The sequence below is a fragment of the Camelus ferus genome, chromosome 3 (genome assembly GCF_009834535.1).
Source record: "Camelus ferus isolate YT-003-E chromosome 3, BCGSAC_Cfer_1.0, whole genome shotgun sequence".
NCBI lineage: Eukaryota > Metazoa > Chordata > Mammalia > Artiodactyla > Camelidae > Camelus > Camelus ferus.
In genome coordinates, this window is record NC_045698.1 from 47,827,008 (window position 1) to 47,848,231 (window position 21,224).

At 35.3% G+C, this 21,224-nt stretch overlaps 1 protein-coding gene across 3 annotated transcripts in view; it reads left to right on the forward strand.

Moving 5' to 3' along the window:
* Positions 1-21,224, forward strand: part of TNPO1 (transportin 1) — an 85,480-nt gene that overhangs the window by 16,596 nt on the left and 47,660 nt on the right. The window contains exons 1-4 of one of the 3 annotated variants that reach the window (XM_006176694.3): positions 13,446-13,596; positions 13,729-13,842; positions 16,605-16,680; positions 20,410-20,559. In XM_006176694.3, coding sequence (XP_006176756.1) covers positions 13,738-13,842; positions 16,605-16,680; positions 20,410-20,559 — 331 coding nt within the window. In that variant the 5' untranslated portion in view covers positions 13,446-13,596; positions 13,729-13,737. Of the gene's footprint in view, positions 1-13,445; positions 13,597-13,728; positions 13,843-16,604; positions 16,681-20,409; positions 20,560-21,224 lie in introns of those variants that run through there. The other 2 variants (XM_006176695.3, XM_032474007.1) reach the window with 2 other exon arrangements.

Sequence of the window (21,224 nt, forward strand, 5' to 3'; positions counted from 1 at the left end):
CTCCAATATTTCTCTTTTGATTTTTCTGTTTCTATAGAATATCACCTCATTTTAAATGGCATGTCAAACAGCCCATTTTGTTGCATATTTGACCATACCAAAATAATTTAATCTTCATGTTAATTCTGCCTGATGGTACAAACTATCATCAGTAAATCTGGGTTTTAATAATTTTAGTTGAGGATGAACTATGAAGGCCATAAACTTTCAAGTACCCACTGTTGCATTACTTTACATTCTCAGTGAATCTTCTCATCAGCCCCGTTTCACAGATGACTAAACTGTGGCTCAGAAAGGTAAGCCACTTTCCTAAAAAAGACAATTGGGAGAACTGGGATTGGAACCCATGCATGTGCAACGCTGGAGCCTGTGCTTGTCCCCTACTGTGTGTTCCTGCTTATCAACAAAACTAGTGTAGAATAATATTCAGCTCAGGAACTAAATTTGTTAAAATTGATTTCCTTTCATAAGTTTTTTCTGCTCTGTTTGTCTTCCCGCAACTGAAATCTGAAAGATATGTGCCCCTGTTATGTGTGAGTGAGATTTCAATGGACAAAGGAAAGATTAGATAAAAGCTAATGATAATCAGCCTACTGACAGCTTACCATTTATCACCCTTCTGTTTTACTGTCTGAACTTCTCTGACCCATTTTCCAGTTCACCCCTTGCCAGTGAACATTGTTCTATGTTCCTTTTTCTATTTATGCGTGAAAATGAAATATTCAATCAACACATTACACTTTAACAAAGATAGTTTTGGATATGAATGAGAAATTCATAGGGCTGTCTTACTTCAGAACTTTAGGAGCAATCTGTAATGAAACAGTATGCTTGTAGTTACCATCTAATTGATCTGTAATGGTTGTCCCCATGTGCTATCTACTTTTTCAGAAAACTGTCAGCTTAGCTCTCTATCAACTATACAGTATGTCTCACTTTATAAACCATAAAGTAGATTCTAAAATATTGAATCATATCCTTTTTTGACTTACTTTATAATTTCAGATGTATTAACATAGGAAAATATTTGGCTATTCACATCATAGCCCTTTTTTACCACCTCCTTAAATAAGTACAGCTATAATCAACAGCTTACCTGGTGATTGTATATTTTCAATCATTCAATACCAGCATTTTACCAAGAACTATTGTAGTCTTGCTAGGGTGCATACAGATTTGTCTCCATCTTGCATGTATGTCCACACATGAACCATCAAGTAAGTAAACCGTGTAATGTTGCTTTAAGATAAGCTACTCTTTTAATTAATTATACCTCCATATTTTATGAACCATGAATTAAAGATGCAGTTTGAAGTGAAAGAAATGTTGGACCAAGAAGACATACATTCCAACCCAACTTTTTTGTTTTTGTAGAAGTAGCAGTAAAACTTTCTTTTTTATTTGTTTTTTCTATTTTGCCAGCTTTATTGAGATATAATTGACATATAACATTGTGTAAGTCTAAGATGTACAGCATAATGATTTGATACATGTATATATTGTGAAGTCATTACCACAGTAAGTTTAGTTAACACATTCATCATCTGACATGGCTACAGTTTTTTTTATTTTAAATTTTTATTTTTTTCAGGGGGGTAGATAATTAGGTTTATTCATCTATTTATTTAATGGAGGTACTGGGGATTGAAGTGAGGACCTTGTGCATACCAAACATGTATTCTACTACCGAGCTTTTTTGTGTGTGTGGAGGGGGGGTGATTAGGTTTGTTTATTTATTTACTTATTTAATGGAGGTGCTGGAATTGAACCCAGGACCTCATGCAAACTAAGCATGCACTCTACTGCTTGAGCTATACCCTCCCTTGTGGCTACAATTTTTATTTGTATTTTTATTTTATTTATTTTTAGTGAAAACTTTAAAGATTTGCTATCTTAGCAACTTCCAAATAACAGTGTTGTTAACTATTGTCACCATGCTGCACATTACATCCCCAAAACTTATTCATCTTACGACTGGAAGTTTGTACCCTTTGATCAGCTTTACCCATTCTTCCCTCCCCTGACTCCTGCCTACTACCTATCTGCTCTCTATGAGTTTGGGTTTGGTTTGGTTTTGTTTTGTTTTGATTCCTCGTGTAAGTGAGACCATAACAGTATTTGTCTTTCTCTGTCTGACTTAATTTCACTTGGCATTATGCTTTCAAGGTTTATCCATATTGTCATAAATGGAAGGATTTCCTTTTTTTTTTCAGCTGAATAAAATTCCGTTGTGTGTGTGTGTGTGTGTATCACATTTTCTTTATTCTTTTAATGGGCACATACGTTGTTTCCATGTCTTGGCCTTTGTAATAATGCTGCAGTGAACATGAGGACACAGATACCTCTTTGACAGTGATTTTCTTTCCTTCCGATATATACCCAGAAGTGGAATTGCTGGATCTGTGGTAGTTCTATTTTTAACTTTTTGAGGAAGCTCCATCCTGTTTTCCATAGGGGCTGTACCAATTTACTTTCCCACCAACAGTGCACAAGGGTTCCCTTTTCTTCACATCCTCACCAGCGCTTGTTATCTCTACACCTCAAACCTGTTAGAATCCATTTTATCTTTTAAAAAACCACCTCTTCATTTTCTTGATCTTTTCTGTTGTTTTCTTTTTCGCTATTTTATTTCTGCCCTGATTTTTTGTTATTTCCTTCCTTTTGCTAAGCTGGGGCTTCATTTGTTCTTTTTGTAGTTGCTTGAGATGTGAAGATTGTTTATGTGATACCTTTATTTTTCTTGATATATGTGGTTTTGGCTGTAAACTTTCCTTTTGGAGCTGCTTTTGCTGCGTCCCGTAAGTTTTAATATGTTGTGTTTCCATTTCAGTTTGTCTCAAGATATGTTTTCATTCATCTTTTAAATTTCTTTTTTCATCCATTGGTTGTTCAGGAATGTGTTGTTTAATTTCCATGTATTTGTGACTTTCCCAGCTTTCCCCCCATTACTGATTTCTAGTTTCATACCATTGTGGTCAGAAAAGATAATTGATACAATTTCTGTCTTGAGTTTGTTGAGACTTATTTAGTTGCCTAACTTAGGACCTAACATAGCAAGTGCTTTGGGTGCACTTGAGAAGAATGTGTATTCTGTTGCTACTGGGTGAAATGTTCTGTATATGTTTATTATGTCCACTTACTCTATAGTGTTTTTCGAGTCCACTGTATCCTTATTGATTCTCCCTGTCTGGATGATCTATCCATTGTTTAGAGTATTAAAGTTCCCAACTATTATTGTATTGCTGTTTATTTCTCCTTTTAGTTCTGTTAATAGGTGCTCTATGTATTTAGGTGCTCTGATGTTGGGTTCATATTTAGAATTGTTATATCTTTTTGCTGGATTGATTCCTTTGTCAAAAATAATGAACTTCTTTGTCTGTTTAGACCATTTTTAGTTTAAAGTCTATTTTGTCTGCTATAAGTATAACTACCCCTGCTTTCTTTTAGTCACCATTTGCTTGAAATATCTTTTCCCATTCCTTCACTCTTAATCTATGTGTGTCCTTAAAGATAAAATGAGTTTCTTGTAGGCAGAATTTTGTTGTATCTTTTTTTTTTAATTTATTCCATCATTGTCTTTTGATTGGAGAATATAAGCTATTTACATTTAGGGTAATTTTTGATAGGTAAGGGCTTTCTGTTGTCATTTTGATAATTGTTTCTTGTTTTGTAGATCTTTTGTTCTTATCTTGCTGGCTTCTTTTTTGATTTGATGACTTTTTGGAGTGTTTTACTTTGATTCCTTTATCATCATCATCTTTTGTGTATTTACTACAGATTTCTTTCCTTTCTGGTTACTATGAGGCTTATATAAAATATCTTAGATCCTATTTTAAGCTGATTACAGCTTCAAGAACATACAGAAACTTTATACTTTTACTTCTCCCCCATCACATTTTAGGTTATTGATGTTACAGTTTCCATATTTTTATATTATTTATCCATTAACAAAGTATTATAGCTATGGTTATTTTTAATACATTTGTTTTGTAACTTTTAAACTAGAGTTGTAAGTGAATTGAATATCACCATTGCAATATCAGAGAATCTGTTTCACTATATATTTACCATTACCAGTCACTATTACACATTTACATATTTTTAAGATATTAATTAGCATTCTTTTATTTAATAAGCATTCTTTACAGCTTGAAGAATGTCCTTTTATCATTTCTTGTATTGTCTATTGATGAAATCCCTCCACTTTTTGTTTGGGAATGTCTTTATCTCTCCCTTGTTTCTAAAGGACAACTTTACTGGTTCTAGTATTCTTGGCTGACAAGGTGGGGTTTTTTTTGTTTTCTGTTTTTTGTTTTCCTTTCAGTGTTTTGAGTGTATCATTCCACTCTCTCCTGGCCTGCAAAGTTTCCATTGCGGAATCTGCTTATGGTCTTATGGAGTCTCCCTTGTATGTGAAGAGTTGCTTTTCTCTTGCTGCTTCCAAATGCTCTCTTCATTTTTTGACTTCTGACAATTATAAATTCTTGGTGTAGCCCTTTTTGGGTTTAATCTATTTGGGATCCTTTAGGCCTCATGAATCTGGATGTTCATTTCTTTCCCCAAGTTTGGGAAGTTTTCAGCCATCTAACGCAAATCTTAACATTTACTCACCGATTGATTTTTGGCAAGTTCCTTACTTAACATCACTGAAACTATTTCCTCCACTCACAGTTTAGTTTTGAAAACTGGGGATAAAAATTCAAGTAATTTGAAAATTATTAAGCGCTGTATTTCCCAGAAACACTTGGCAATGATCAGTCAACATTCTGAAAAGGAATTTACAATCATGTTACACTACTTAGAGAAGAATTTAAAAGAGCATTTTTTCTTAAATTGATGTCAACAGAAACGAAAACTGTACTGGAGTAAGGTTGACATATTCAATGACAGTAGTCAATTGAATGGAGCAATAAGAAGTTCCCTAGTAAAGCTCATTAATGAATCTACAATGCTAAAAGAATCAGGGACCTAATTTGCTTATTTTGTTTGTTTGTATTTTAATGTCTGGCTTATCATTTAGAAAGGTTACTCTCAGTTTGTGAATGACTTAATGTTGTCATTCAAAGAAAGATGCGGTTATTATTTGCAAGATAAGTCGATTTGCTAAATGAATTTAAATCATATTTGACCAGTCAAGGACCAAAATTGTAAAAGTATGTTTTACTTATAATTTACTTAACATATTTAATTTATAGAACAACTTAACGTGTTCCCCCATATCTTGCCTTTTCCCAAGTTTCCACTTGTAAGAACCTAGTCCAACTCCTTATGCAGTCTCTGTTACTGGTAAATTACAAAGTAAATGAACATCGCACTTAATAGCTTCCAACACATGCAATTCTTACCACATAGTGCAAATTATGATATGACTTTAAACAGTATGTTCTTATGTTTTGGTTTTCATCAAAGACATTTTTCTAGTGGTTATAATATTTCCATATTAATCAGTACGGTCTGCATTCTCTTACTCTTCTGTTTTCTGTCATTCCTAGTACAGCTGGAACAGGGCTAGTACAGCTGGAACATTGATGCTCATTAGAATGCTAATAAAAATTGCCAAGAGCAGGTTTATTGAGTTTGTATAATGATTCTCAATTGGTTGTATATTAGAACCATCTGAGAGTTGTTTAACACTCCCCATGCCCAGGTGCCTAGGCCCCACTCCTACACTGAATCAGTGGGGGACATAGGGAACAGGCATCATATTTTTTTAAAGTTCCTAGTAAGTATAATGTGTAGTCAGGGTTGAGAACCACTGGTTTAAGTAGCTTAATGTACATGGAGAGTGAGAGCAATTGTGATATAGTTAACTCTGTTGTGGAAATCAACAGAGAATTGGTGTTTTGATGATGAAAATGTTGTGACCAGAAGTTAAATATATGGAAAGTATCACTCCTATCAGCGTTTTATTTTGATGAGTAATAAAAAATTTAAACTCTGAAAAGCGAAGTGCAGTTATCCACACCTGAACTGAAGAATGGAGACATGTAAATAAGAGAGCTTGTGAATTCTTGGTAATGCATAGAATAGAAAGGGAAAGAGAAGCCTATCCATGAAGTCTACCCAAGAGTTCTGTTAAGGGTTAGTCACATGTTCATGGATGTGGCAGAATGATACTATGGCATTATGGTTCAGTGCACAGACTCTGGTGTTGGGTGCATCTGAGTTTGAGTCCTGCTTTTGTTTTTTATTGTCTCTTGTCATCTTGGGCAAGTTATTAAACTTCCGTTAAGTCTTTTCTTCTGTGGAAAAGAGGCAACAGTAGTCCCCACTCATGGAATTAAATGAGATCATGCATTTAAATCGCTTAGTAAAATAACTGGCACATAGAAGTGCTCCATAAATGATAACAGAGTTGATTATTATTGGTATAGTCCAGACTTTGGAATTACACGGATTTGGTTTTGAATGCCAATCTGCAATGTACTGGCCAGGCAAGCTATTTAACCTCTTTGAACCTCAGTTAATATAAAATGGAGTTAATAATCTGCCTCAGAGTGCTGTTGTAAATATGGGCTGAATTATATAGGAAGTACTTGATTGTGGATTGGAGTTTTGAAATTACATTTTCCTTCTTATCACCTGCTCATTTTGGTACTAGCTTCTTTTTTTAAAATGTTTGTTTGTAAACTTTAGCATCTGAGTCACATGTCTAGTCATCTTCAAAGGTCTTCCTGAAAGGGCACTTTAAGAATACATTTATTTAAATTTTCCATTTTCTTCTTTTTTTTTTTTTTTGTTACTCTTTCAGCTCTTAGATGACAATAAATTACAATGCCAGAGGATTATAATTTTAACCTCTTAGCATAATTCTTTCAAGTGGTGAACTAGATTAGTCACCCTAATCAATCCTCAAGGACAATTTAAAACCTACTACGTGCCTAGCACTTGTAACATCAGAAGGTCCATATTCTGTGGTCCCTGCCCTTTAATTTAGTTGAGCTCATTTCCTCAGGTAGCAGGGACTCATGTTGCTTTTGCTTCTTCCTCTCTTCTTTCTTGATCCTTAATCTCTGATTACTTTAGAGAATCTCTTAAAGAACTTTCTAGTTCTACTGATATCTGTAATTTAGCAGGCCTATTGACATTTTCATTTCTTTGACATTAAAAAAAAATCTTATTTTTAAAAAGTCAATAATCAGCAGCCTTCAGACTTTTCCTTCTTTCCCTTCTCTTATCTTTTGTACAATTTCTTATGAAAGTTTTTATTAAATAATTTTTTTAATCATGTTCTTTTTAGCTCTTTGGATATCTCTGATTTTTTTCTTCCTTGTTTATCATAGCATCTTTTTGTAAATAAAAAACAATATAAGGGACATTTACTTTGGAAGTCTATAGATCTGATTCACGTTTAGCAAATGATTCAGCAAATTAAGCTGTATTTTGATTTATCTGTTTGTCAAATGAAGATAATACTTGCCACCCACTTACAAGAAAAGGATGTTATGAAGATTGGATTTAGAATGTTTCAAATTCATTCACTCAATGCTATTGAAGTATGTCACTTTTATCATGTTTTCACCCTGTATACATACTTTTTTTAGATCTATTATAATTTTTACAATAGTGAAGTATAATTTTTACTTTTCTCTTTTACCTCAACTATAAAGGTATCAAATACATGTTATTTCTTTAGTTTACAAGTGGTTTTCTTTATGATTAGTTTCCCAGTTACAGAAACTGATGTCAAGAACTTAGATACTGGACTCTGGAACCAGATTAGGTGGGTTTGAGTCATGGCTTTGTCATTTACTATCTGAGTAACCTTCTCTGTGTCTCAATTTACTTATCTGTAAAATGTTGTTAATACATTAGTAATCTTTAATGAAAAAGAATATGAAAACAAATGCATACATGTATGACTGGGACATGATGGTGCATACCAGAAACTGACACATTATAACTGACTATATGTCAATTAAAAAAAAAATATATATATATATATATAAATACATTATAGAGTTCTGAGGAATAAATTAGTTAACATAGGCTTAGGACACTGCCTGTAGTGAAAAAAAAATTATCACTATTGTTGACAAGTAATAGACATGTTTAAGTCTGTAATATTTAAGTACCAGGATTTTTGGTAGTATTTTTGCTCTGTCTGAAACATGACAGCCTTTCCCCTAACAAACTGGAACTTCATTGTAAATGCAGATTGGATAGTTAGGTCTTTCTGTGGCATCTCCTGCCCCTCTAATGATTTCCTATGTTGTAGTCTGATAGGATTTTTTAAAATAATTTTTATTATAAAAATATTATGCATATTGTGAAAACATAATGTGACAAGGTGATGAACCTGTCCTTCCCTACTTCTCCTTCCTGGAGGAGTAATCCTTTTCCATATTTTTATTTGATGATTTCTTTAATGAGTTTATAACCCTCTTCATAAGCTTTCTGTTAGCCTTAGGATAAAGTCCAAAACTTCTGACATAGTGAAGTCTTCTTAGCCCTGTCTTCCTCTCACTTTCACTTTTTGGTAATTCCTGTTAGATTTCAGGTAAAAAGTCACTTTCTCAAGGAAGTCTTTCCTGGCCTCTTAACTGGGTTAACATAATGTCCCCACAGCCCCTTGCACTATCCCTACCAGTCATTCTCCACTGAGCAGTGCTGCTCTCTGGCAGGGGATGTCCTAGTGATTGGGAGGTGCTCTTGCCATTTATTAGGTGGGGCTGAGAGGGGCTAGATTTTCACCATCAAGAATTGTCTGGAACCGTGAATGACTTTTTTGTTTGTTTTGTTTATTTATTTTATTGAAGTATAGTCAGTTTACAATGTTATGTCCTGAATGACTTTTTTTTTTTTAATTTAAGTACAGTCAATTACAATTTGTCTATCTCTGGTGTACAGCACAATATCCCTGTCATGTATATACATGGATATAGTCCTGAGTGACTTTTGAATGTCCCATTAAGTAGTCACATAGGTGGGAAAAAAAATCTTTATAGTTGTCAGAGCCGGGAGCCTAACTCAGTTTCACACATGCATGTGGAATTTTTTCGCATGATTTTAATTAAATGTTGAGTTTTCCAGGAATAAAACTACTGTATTATTGAAGGAAGATTGTACCTTGTTTTGTTTGGAACTCTACCAATAATTGTTCACCATTTTGGGAAGTCGTGTCACTGATGGCAACATTTATCACATTCATAGTGATTCACCATATAGGTAGAAACATTTGACTGCTCAGTAAATATTTGTTTGAATTTAATTGAAATTAGGAGAGAGAAAAAGCTCTGAACCAAATGGGATAAAATCACTTTTCTTCCCTGGCAGAATATATTCACTTTCCTCTCTGTTCCTATTGCACTTCATTCATATACTTCATTCATAGACAACACATCTGTCAATGTCACTAAATGAGAATTTAGGGCACAGGACAGTATTTTACTTACCTTTGAATCTTTAATGCTCACTGAGCACATGGTAGCTGCTCAGCTTAATATTTATTCAGTTGAATTAATGGACAATAATAGTATTTGAGTAATGAACAACAATAGTATTTATTCAGCAAATACTTACTGAATCACACTTTGCTAGGCAAAGAGGGCAAAAAGACACTGTCCTTGTTCTCAAGGAACACATGTTCTGTTACTAAGACAGACCTAGAAATAATTACGACAGTTTTTAAAATGGAAATAGCCATTAACTCTAGATCAGTGGTAAAAAATACAAGTGGTCACATTTAAAGAGGGCGTTCCAGACAGGAAGTCCCTATGCAAAGGTTCAGAGGTATGAGAGGCACAATTGGTAATACTGGAGCATAAAAGTTGGAGGTTGAGTTGGAAAAAATAAAGCTGTCCTTGGAGGGGATGGGCCAGATCATAAAGAGCCTCTTCCATGAAAAGAAGTTAGATTTTATCTTGCAGGTAGTAGAAAACCATTGCTGTAACAATTAAAACCACTATATTTCAAACCATACTGTATGCCAGGCAGGTACCTATAATCCTATTCCAGAGTTGGTATACTCTCATTTTATTGTTGGGAAACTGAGGCTCAGAGAGATTAGTTAACTTTCCCAGGTTTTCACAGCTACTGTGTGGATTTAAATTTAGGTTGGTTGAGTCCAGACTTCCTGTCTGCTTTTTAAACTATATTTTACAGCCCCTCCAGCTGGGAAGATACTAGATATTTTTTACTTTTTTCAACCAGTCTGGCTTCTTTACCTCACATCAACTCCAGTAAATTCAGTTTTAACACTAATTTAAGTTCTTAACTGCTTAGTATTCTTGAGGAAGTTTTAATCTTCTGAAGGCCCAAAATGTTATTTTATAGTAACCTACCTCTTACAGGCTTTTTATTCTGGTGCCATCTTCTATCTCGATAGTTCAGTTAACTGTCTTGGCTTACTGAAATGCCTTTTGGGGGCAACGGGGTGCTTACCATGAATGTCATGGACCAATCAGCATAATTTATGTACTCCAAAAGAGAAAAATTTGAGGTACTACTTCCCTTCTTTGAAACATTTATGTCTGAGTATTCAACATGAAAGAAAAATAGTCATTATTTTAAGAAAATTCAGTGTTAATCTTGATATTCTATTTAATATATAGTTTATTCTTTAAATAAATGATTTCTACCTCGTAAGTCTAGGGTGCTTGGTTAGCTTGAAGTACTTAAGGCATTATCTAAATAACACTATCTCTGGCTACCCTAGGATAAGGTTCTTCCTAATTTTAATGGCTTTTAAAATGTATTATGTTCTAGAGATAGAGGTGGTAAGGATTGTACAACAATGAGAATGTACTTAATGCCACTGAATTTTACACTTTAAATGGTTAAAATGCTGAATTTTGTATTACATATGTTTTACTACAGAAAAAAAATATGGTTTAGAAGTTCAAAGTGGCCTGAGATTATCAAGCAATTAGCAATCAAATATTTTTGAGAGGTTTTTGTTCCAGATAAGTTGAGTAAGGTGTGACAGAACAGATTGTCTCAATTCTTCTTATCCTATCATCATTGGCTAATCAAATTAAATGTTCTTAATACTAAGCTGTTCAAAGAGAAAAAAATTATTTGAGTGCAGGGATAAAAAAGGAAGTATGGTAATGATATTACAGGGCGGTCATCCTCACTCAGGATTGATATGATGAAGGTGTCTTTTGGACTTGGCTACTGTTGGCCCCTGGCATTAGTTTTTTGTTCAGAAAGGCAGCTAAGGACTTAAGTAGGCTATTTGTCACCTCAACAGGTGGGATATACTTACTGGCAGCTCTAACTCATAAGTAAGGCTCAGACTTTTAGGTTCCCCACTCCCACTTCTCCCATTCCCTCCCTGTTCCAGTATCAGGAGAGATTTAAAATGTTCACTCATTGGATTCACAAAAATTAAGAGATCATGCTGGTGAATATATGGGAAACATTGTTGATGGTGGTGTCTGTGGATTGCATAACTTTTTGAAAAGTAATCTGGTATTAACTATTAGAAATTTTTAAATACTCGTACATTTGGCCTAATCTCACTGGGTTGCCATTACTATGAGGGGGATATTAGTACAAGAATGTTTTTTGCTGTGTTGTTCATAGTGGCAAAAAAGTAGAAGCAAGGTGGAAGCCAATCAGGAACAAATTTTGTTCTATCAGTTATAAGGCTAACGTACATCTATTAAAAAGTACGTTAAATCTATATGTAGTGGCCTAGAATGATGGCCATGCTATATTGCGTGTTTAAAAGTTGTGGAGTGTAGTATGTGGTATGATCTTAGAAAACAAACCAGAATTATATATGTGTTTGAGAATAGAGAAATGTGTAGGATTCATATCAAACTGTTAAAACTCCTTATGTCAGGGAGGTAAACTTAAGAGATAGGATTGAATTAACTTTTCTTGTCCAAACATGTTTGATTTGTTATAGTACTGTTTTTATCATTTTTTTAAAAAGTTTCTGAAGTAAAAGGAAGTCAAAAGGGATGGGGGAGAGATTTATAATGACAGAAATTGTAATAGGGATTGTGGGGTGAGTTAATGACAAGGTACAAGAGAAACCTTGGTACTGGTAACTGTCTTGATGTGGGGATTGGTTACACAGGTGTATTCACTTTGTAAAAATCCACCTAGTTGTAAGCTTACGATTTGTACAGGTTATTGTGTATATTATATCAGTTAAAAGTTTATTAAAATTATGGTACAGCAACACAATAGAATACTATTACATTTTTAAATACTTTTAATATTTAATGATATATGCAATTGGGCAAATAACAGGACAACCCTATTATTATAAAACATATAAATGCACAGAATGAAGACTGGAATAAAAACATACAATATTATTAATAGGTATTATGTCCAAAAGATAATTGTTTTTGTTTGGGGGGGGTTGTTTGTTTTGGGAGCTGGGTCATTTAAAAAGTCTGTAGAATTCGGAGAGCAAAGCCAGATTACAGGATATTAAGCTGAAAATAAAGGTAAAGAAGGAGAGAGGAAAAGTTTTTTGGGTTTTTGTGTGTGTGTGTGTGTTTTTAAACAATGCTAGAGAGGTACAGTAAGGTCAGGTAATTTCTTTTAACCCCTGCTAGGAAGGGATGCCTACTAGTAAGGGACTGATTTCAGGTGTCAAGCCATCATATAATAGTAGAACCATATGAAAAATTTTCTCCTTCAGCAAATTCAGTTTGGTTTTTACAAATAATTCATGCTTGATACTTAGGTTTTGTTTTTGTTTAAGCATTTAGTTTTAATGAAACTGTGTCATTGATATAATAGTTACAATTGATTGTAGCAGATGCAATTCATAGTAGTTTAAGAAACCTATATTCTGTTCTCAATCTCACCTAGTTCACTGAGGTAATTTGCTCAGACCTTTTTGCTCCATAGTTGCCAAATGGGAGCAAATAATACCTCCTCTGCTCAGATAATAAAATGAGAAAATGTATGTGAAAACACGTTAATAGGATTAAACACTATCCAATTGTAAGATTACATTTTCTTGTTTTTCTTTCAGCCCAAAGTCATTAGTTGTGAAATGTGGTTATTTCAGATAGAATTTATCTCAACGAAAGTTCGGAAGGTGAAGTTTATGAAAGAACGCATTATTTTAGTCAAGTTCTGCAAATGTAAATGCAACATTCAGTGTTTATCGAGATGTGGGTTGTGATTGCAGTGCATCTTTAATATTTTAGACTAATTATTAGTATTTGGTGCTTTATATATCAAATTGAAATGCAAACATTTTTATTTCTTCTCCATAAGTATTGTTGAGCTGTCAGGGTAATTATCAGATGTTTTTCCCCTATTACAGTCACTCTTAATTATTAACCGTATTAACTTAAAATGACTAAAACCCCAAATCAGATCTGTTCAGGTGTTTCGCGTGGTTTTGATAAAGACCTGATTTTTGTTTAGCCCTTAAATCAGTAATAATCTGGACGGAATTAGAGTTGGGTTGGATGGAGGAAACTGCGTGGCACTAGGACCCAGGGGGCTCCCCCGAGCGGATCTAGGGGCCAGATTGCAAATTCGCGGTGACTCAGTCTGGTCGGCTTCTTGCGCTCAGCGGCCGCGGCGGCAGCAGCAGACGTTGGCGGCCGAGCTGCTAGGATCAGTTCTCCCGGGTTTCACCGTCCGAGACTTCCTTCGGGGCGCCCCAGGCAGGTCCGAGGCGTCTAGGGAGCGCAGGGGTCGTTCTGGCGGGGAGAAGCGGGTTGCTCGGCGCGGGAAGCACTCGGGCCTGTGCACGGGGAGTAACATTTGCTCCTCTCTTCCTGTGTCTGGCTTTATTTGCAGCAAACCAAGATGGAGTATGAGTGGAAACCTGACGAGCAAGGGCTTCAGCAAATCCTGCAGCTGCTGAAGGAGTCCCAGTCCCCAGACACCACCATCCAGAGAACCGTGCAACAAGTATCCTTTCCGAGGCCTCGTCGCCGCCCGTGCAGCTCACACCCCGCGCGGGGGCCGCTCCCGGCAGCCGGGTGGCTCCCCCGCCCCTCCCCCTCCTCCTGCTCCCCGGATCCCTCCGCCCTCCGTCCGCCCGCCACCGCCGCCGCCCCTGCCCGGCGCCTCGCGCACGCGGCCCTCGCGCCCCGGGTTCAGGCTGCCGTCGCGGCCGCCGGCTTCCGGCCAGCGGGAGGCGGGGGCTCCCGGCCGCCGCCCGCGATCGCGACATGTGCGCCGGCCGGGCCGCCACGTCCCTGCCCGGCCGCCGCTGACCCGCCAAGGGAGTGCAGAGCGGCGCGGCAGGGTGCGGACCCCCAGCGCTCCGGCCCACACAATGCGCCCGGCGCAGTGGGGGCGGCGGGCAGAGCGTAAGGCCGGGTGGAGGGCTCTGTGTGCGCGGCGGAGCTCGCCGGCCAGAAATGGGGTGGAGCTGGCGCGGGGTTTGAACGGCCTCTGGGTTGGGCCTGGGGTTCCTCTAGGCTGGAGACCTAGAAGGGGGGGGGGGGTCTCAGGCTTCACCCCAGGGCTGTTCATGCCAACACCTGTTGCAAGCTCCCTGGCTCCCAAGTGAGATTTTTTTTTTTTTTTTAAATCTTTGGCTCAAGACTGCTCAATTACCCAAGTCTTTACCGAGTTTGCTAGTGTAGTGTCCTATTGCTACGGTTTTAGAGACAGAAAAGCTTAAGAGAAGCAAAAACCTCTGCTATGTGTGCCTTCTGTAGTGCCCTAAACTGCGGTCAAATGGAAAGCTCTCACCGCATCCAATAAAAGAAACAAATTCACCCGATCGTAAATAATCTTTTTATCTGTTATTTTAAGACGAAGTTAATTCTTTTAAAAAAAACTTTTATGTGTTTTTTGCAAAAAAAAAAGCCTCAATTTTTATTAATAAGCAGGAAAATTGTTTAATATGGAATCTGATAAGTAAGCTCTTTTGGTGTAATTTGAGCTTATTTAAATTTAAAACACTGTAAGGGTCAAAAATAGAATTCCTTAAGCTCTTGGTAAATAAGTTTCTCTAAGTACTGCATCTCTGTAACTTAAAACCTTGAATAGATGAGTAAGTACCTAATCTTTTAATTAATAGTACTCATTTTGAAATGAAGGTGTTAATGATTTAGGTCTGCTCGGGTTTATTTTTTTTTAAGTCATTTTGCTTGGGTACTGTTAGTACTGAGGGGAGAATTTTCGTTTTGGTGTGTATTGGAGCTTGTACCTGAAACCCTGGTGTGGCTCAGTCTTTTGTGTTTGATAGAAGTTGGTATTTAATGAATTGTACGTGTTACATGACCCAGTTATTTCCTAAGTTAGCCAAGCCCAAAACCGCACTGTAATTTCTTTCCCAGCACTATATATCATAATCTCTTGTTTAGTACATATTAAATACTTTTTACATGTTTGTTACTATGCTTGGGCTAACAATCAAATTTTCAGTTTATTCTGCATGCCTGGAACATAGTATGCTCTCTGCATAAGGAACAAATTAAATTTCAGTAGACAGAGATAAATAGTATTTAAAAATACACAGTGTTTTTATATTTCAAAGTGCCTTATGGTGACCTTGTTCTTTTGTGTCTTCTTGGGAAAGAGTGTATTATTGTTTTTGTATAGGCTTGAGCACCTTTTGAAAGACTCTTATTATGGGTATCATGGACAGGTAGCTCAATTTCTAAGAAAGTGAATCTTATCAGGAAATATTTATGAAAAATCATTGGCATGTCATGTTAATTTGGCCATTCACTTAGGAAAGAAATCACTGGGCAGTTTTGGTCAAAGAAAGTGGTTACCCATTGGAATTTTTCTAGAGAAAGGTATTTTGATAGTTAATTTATGTTCCAGTCACTAAACACTGAGGGTATTGTAGTGTGTGATAAACAGCTAATGTGGTATACCTAGAGTTTGTATCATGGTTTTAATTTTTTAAAAAGATTTAGGTCTATTGAGGAAAAAAATAGAATATTTCTGTCTAATAAAGCACAATTGGGGTGTTACTATAAAGCATAATAGAGGGCATGAAGAAAGATATAGTAGAGCATTATGTCATTATTGGCTGCCAACAAAATAAAATACGTGCACATTTGTGTCACTGAAAATGTTAGATCCTGGGGTGGGTGGGATGCATGGTTGCAGAACTGTTGCAGTGTGATAATTTCATAGTACTGACTTTATGTAATAAGATTTAATATGTAGACTTGCACATAAATAGTATTTTATCTTAATTTTTTGAATTCTAAAGAACAAACGAGTCTAATAAAAGCAGTTTAAGTTAAAAAGTTATTTTATAAAGGTAGTTTCCTTAAATGATGTTTAAAAGACTTGTTTGTGTTTCTTTGGAGTGCTTTTCATTTTTGTCATTATTTTATACTTAAATACCTTTCCCGTGAGGGTTTTTTTTTTCCTTTTAAGTTCAAGTAAATTGTTTCGAAACAAAATTTTTACTGTGTGTGCACTTGTGCTGCTGAAGGTATAACTTGGTTTATGTTGCAGAGAATATAGTTGATATAAAATATTAAGTTTAGTATTTCAGCCATAATGCACCGAAGAGGTTTAACATAACCACCACTGGAATAGCATATTGACAGTTTTAATAAGAGAGCTTTATTCTGACTTTAAAAGAAAAAAGCAAAGGTAAAAATCCCAAAAGAGATTCTTGATTTTAGATTAAAAATGCTTAATTTCTTCCACAGATTACACTGAGAAGTTTCCTTAACTACTATTTGTTCTAGAAACTGGAACAACTCAATCAATATCCAGATTTTAACAACTACTTGATTTTTGTTCTTACAAAATTAAAATCTGAAGGTAAGTAGAGTTTGTGTTTGATAACTACTTAAAAGTTTTTCACACTTTAAGTTTCTTTACTAAGAATTACTCATTTCAAAGGATTACATTATGCTTGCTTTACAGATGTGGAATGAGTTACTACCACTCTAAGCATTTGGATACTTCATGAGCATTCAGTTGTTAATTTGGTGTTTTTATAGTAAACTCCCTCATTCTTGCAAATGAAAAGAGTGTTGCAAACTCTGCTTTGCTGTTTTGCTTCAGTCCTTGTGCATGAATGTCATAAAGATTGATTCTTTTAATATATAGATTGAATGCAGGATTTACTAAGTTACTAGTTATTTACTAAATGAACTAAATTATACAACTATATGTGTGATCATACTTCTGTGATTGAAAGTTTATATAACCAAAATGAAAAATCACGTATAATCCCATCACTCAGATAATTGTTATTAATCTCTTAATTCTACACTCCTTTATATGGCTATGTACTATTTTAAATTTTGACAAAAAATAGGATCGTTCTATTCAAAGACTATTGTTAACTTTTTTTTAAAACTTTTAACAGTATACGTGAAACTTTTTCATTAACTGTTCTGCAACAAAACTTCTGTAACAAAGCCTGAAAACTAGTCTGATTTTTAAATGACATGGGGCATTTGCTTGTTTCTGACACATCTCGTATGTCCCTCTAGACTTAATTCATTTCAGAAATATTGAGCACCCTTCTTTGCTAGACAGTTTGCTGGCTCATGGGCAATAAAAGTGAAAATAAATGAGAATCTGTCCTTGTGGAGCTTACATTGTAATGAGAGGTGTTCTTCATAGAGTTATTTAAGTATTCCCTTCCTGGAACATTGTCAGACACACAGAAGGCACTCAAGTACTTTCTGAGCAACTGACTAGCCTCTAAATGAAAGCACTATACCCTACTCAGTGATGAGTGTTTCAGAAGCCGTGGTGCAGTTAGTAAAAACAATGCACTTGGAGTTGAGGAATAAGTCTTAGACTCTGACACTCATTTTACCTCTGATGCTTTTTTCATCTTCAGAATGCTTGTGTTAGACTACCAGACTGACGGTAAGGTTTCAACTCCAAGCACTAGGGGGTTAATGGCCTTGTAATCTCAGTGACCTTGTATTTATTCAGATTTTAATAATCCGTGCACAGTATAGCGATTTATTTTGAATTATTTTCAAAATTCCTAGTTAATTTTAAAGATAAGAATTTGTGATTGAAATATGTAAAGAAACTTTAAAATTTTCTAAATTTGTCTTAAACTAGAAAGTCCTTCAGCATATCTTTAAGTTCAGCAATTAATATTCCTAGTTTGATAAATATGCATATGGGTTGTTTCTTAATATAGAAACTTAATTTTTCCCATGTACTAGTTTGTAATCAGATAATACTATAAGAACTTAAATATTTAGTAAGTGAACTTTTCTAAAGTGAATTATTTTACTTGAAAAATGTAAGCTGATTGTTTCACTAAGCCATCTGTCATGTCCCCATCCTAAATTCCAAATATTAAGATTGTTATGTTACACACTTTCTTAAAACTTTCTTGGTATATAAGGGTACATGAGAAGTATTTTAAAAAGCAGACAAACCTATAATTCTAACAGCAGGAGAGGTTGAGTATGTAACTGCCTCCCAAAAGACCTATTAATTACAAAACCTTAAAATGTTGGAAAGGATTTTATGCAGGTTTTTTGACCCTAACTAATATGTATTTTCTTCTGTTTATTAGTAATTTCTCAAAGGATCTACATAGTGGGAGCTTTACATTTGTATAACACGTGATACTTCTTCCTGTGTTAATTCATTTACTTGAGACACAAGTTTGTTACGTCTGATTTTCTTTAAAAAAAAAAAAAACAGCATTGTGGCCATCCATAATAGAGAAGGAACATAAGTAAATTCTTAAAATGAAAATGCCTATTTAGTAATCTTTTTGCCACTCGTCATGTGAATTTGTTTACACTGAATTGTGGAGTGAAATTTTAAATCTGGAGAGACCTCAGAGATCAGCTCATCTAATTCCCTCACTTCACAGATGAGAGTTGAGGCCTAGTAGTCTTTTTTAAAGAGGAAATGGCCCTTTTTTTTTTTCTTTGAACGGGATATTTTTAATTAAATATTTTAACAAAATATTTTGTATTTTTAATTTTAAATCATTTCACCTCATGTTGTGGTTCTTTAAAGCTCTTCATCTTGTAATCTTAGTCGTAAAAATTATACAGTGTATTGCTTATAAAGAAATTAAAATTTGAAATAAAATACCACTTAAAATTATGTGACTGAATTATTAAGGGCTAACTTAAGGCAAAAATATTCTTGCTCGAGGAAGTTGAATATCTGGCTATTATTTCATTGATTTTGTGACAGTTTTAAAATTTTGAGAGAGTTTAGAAGTGTTTTTGTTTCATTTTAAGTTACTGATCGAATGATTGTAATTGAAACCAGGAAGAAATATTTAGAAGGTGACATAAAAAGTTTCTGGGCTATATTGCTGTGGTGGCTTGAGTGGGGTTTATATGCAAAGAAACATTTCTATCTTTTTTGCCTCCCATGTGTTTTACCCTTGAAGATTTCAATGCCAGTCAGACTTTGGGAGCATACTAGTAACTAGAACAAGCTTGGGGTATTTTATTTTGTAATAAGGTATGTAAGACAGTACTGCTGTAATAGCATATTCTGTTAATACACCAGCTCTTCATGTCTTCTAGCCTTTTTAAGGATGGTGATACTGTACAGTGCGTCAAGCGTAGGCTCTGGAACCAGATTCCTAAGGTTAATATTTTGGCTTCCCCACTTCGTAGCCTTGTGTGACTTTGGCAGAGGCCTCAGTTTCCTCGTTTGTGCAGTGGAGATAATAATTCCTGTCTCATGAGGTTGTGAGGATCAAATACAAATTACTTGGAAAGCACTTAGCAGTGTTTAGTACCTAATAAGCATTCGAAAAATGTTAAGTATTGTTAATGTTGGTGATGACGCCAATTGTTAAAGCATCTGTTATATTCTACTAGTATTGAATTACTTCTCGAAAGTTTGTTAACGGCATCTATGGTTTAAACTTCTTTTAAGTAAATTCTATTTTTAAAAAAACTTTGGGAAATTTAAAAATTGTTTTACCCTTTTTTTTTTTTTTAGCTCAGAGGCAAGTGAAAAACATGATATAAATGAGCGGCAATTATTTGTATGTGAAGGTGATCCCATATATTCTTTGTCAACTGAATTTTTTAATAGAATATCTATAGTGACTAATACTTTGAGTTCTGTAATTTGCTGTTTATATCAGGTTCCAATAAAGCTTGAGTACAGTGGCCATATATAAATTAAATTAACTCTTAAATTAAATCAGTGGTTCTCAACCAGGTGCTATTTTGCCCCCACCCCTGTCCCCCAGGAGACATTTGACATTATCTGGAAACATTTTTGGTTATCCTGACTTGGAGAGGTAATACTGGCACCTATGGCCAGTGATACTGCTGAACATCTTAAAGTACACAGCACTCCACAGCAAAGAATTACCAGCCCAAGATGTCAGTAGTGCCAAGGTTGAGAAACCCTGAACTGTAAATCATGGCGCTAATCCTTCAATAATCATTTATGGTATTTTTTCCTGGTTATAGCAAAATTACTGAAATGTTACAATCAGTTTTTGAGTATATTTTTAAAGTTACTGTTCCTGGTACATTTTGAAATGGAGTGAAATTCAGTACTATTGTTATTTTATTACAGATGAACCCACAAGATCATTGAGTGGTCTCATTTTGAAAAATAATGTGAAAGCACATTTTCAAAACTTCCCAAATGGTGTAACAGACTTTATTAAGAGTGAATGTTTAAACAACATTGGTGACTCCTCTCCTCTAATTAGAGCCACTGTAGGTAAGTAATCTGTTAACAATTTTGCTTATCCTGTTTGTAACTGGGTTGAGTTTTGATATAACAGACCATTTCCATAGCAATTTTTGTCATCCATTTCATGTTAAATTGTGATGGGGGAAAACTTTTCATTGCTGCTTTTGAGAAAATGCTATCAATTACAGTAAAAGCTCTCTTAAGCCATTGAGACCAGGTTCACTGGTCTTAAAGTTGGTTACAATGGGGCATTAACAAGTGGTATTAGTTTAGGACCACGGTTTTTTCTCTAGGTTCCTTAATTATCTGGCTTCCTGGTGTCATACATGGGATATAATTTACAGTTTCACTTTCTTTTACATGGAAAGAAAAACTTCTTTGTAAAACAACCTATGTATAGGACCTTACTTTTGCTGTATCCCCCTCCTTGTTCTTAATATTTGCCTGTCTACACCTAATTACAGCAAGTTTTGAGTCTTTTCGGGGTGTTAAACTTGTTTTCAGTAAAAGAACAACTTCCTATCATAATAACTGGTATAAATAAATTTGGGAGCCAACACAACTGACTGTTGGTAAGCACAACACACATCACTTGGTGGAAGCCGAAATAGATGTACTATAGAGTAGTTCACCAAGGGGCAGATTCAATATGCCACGGGGTTTCAGCAGCTATATTTTACAAGGACCTGGAA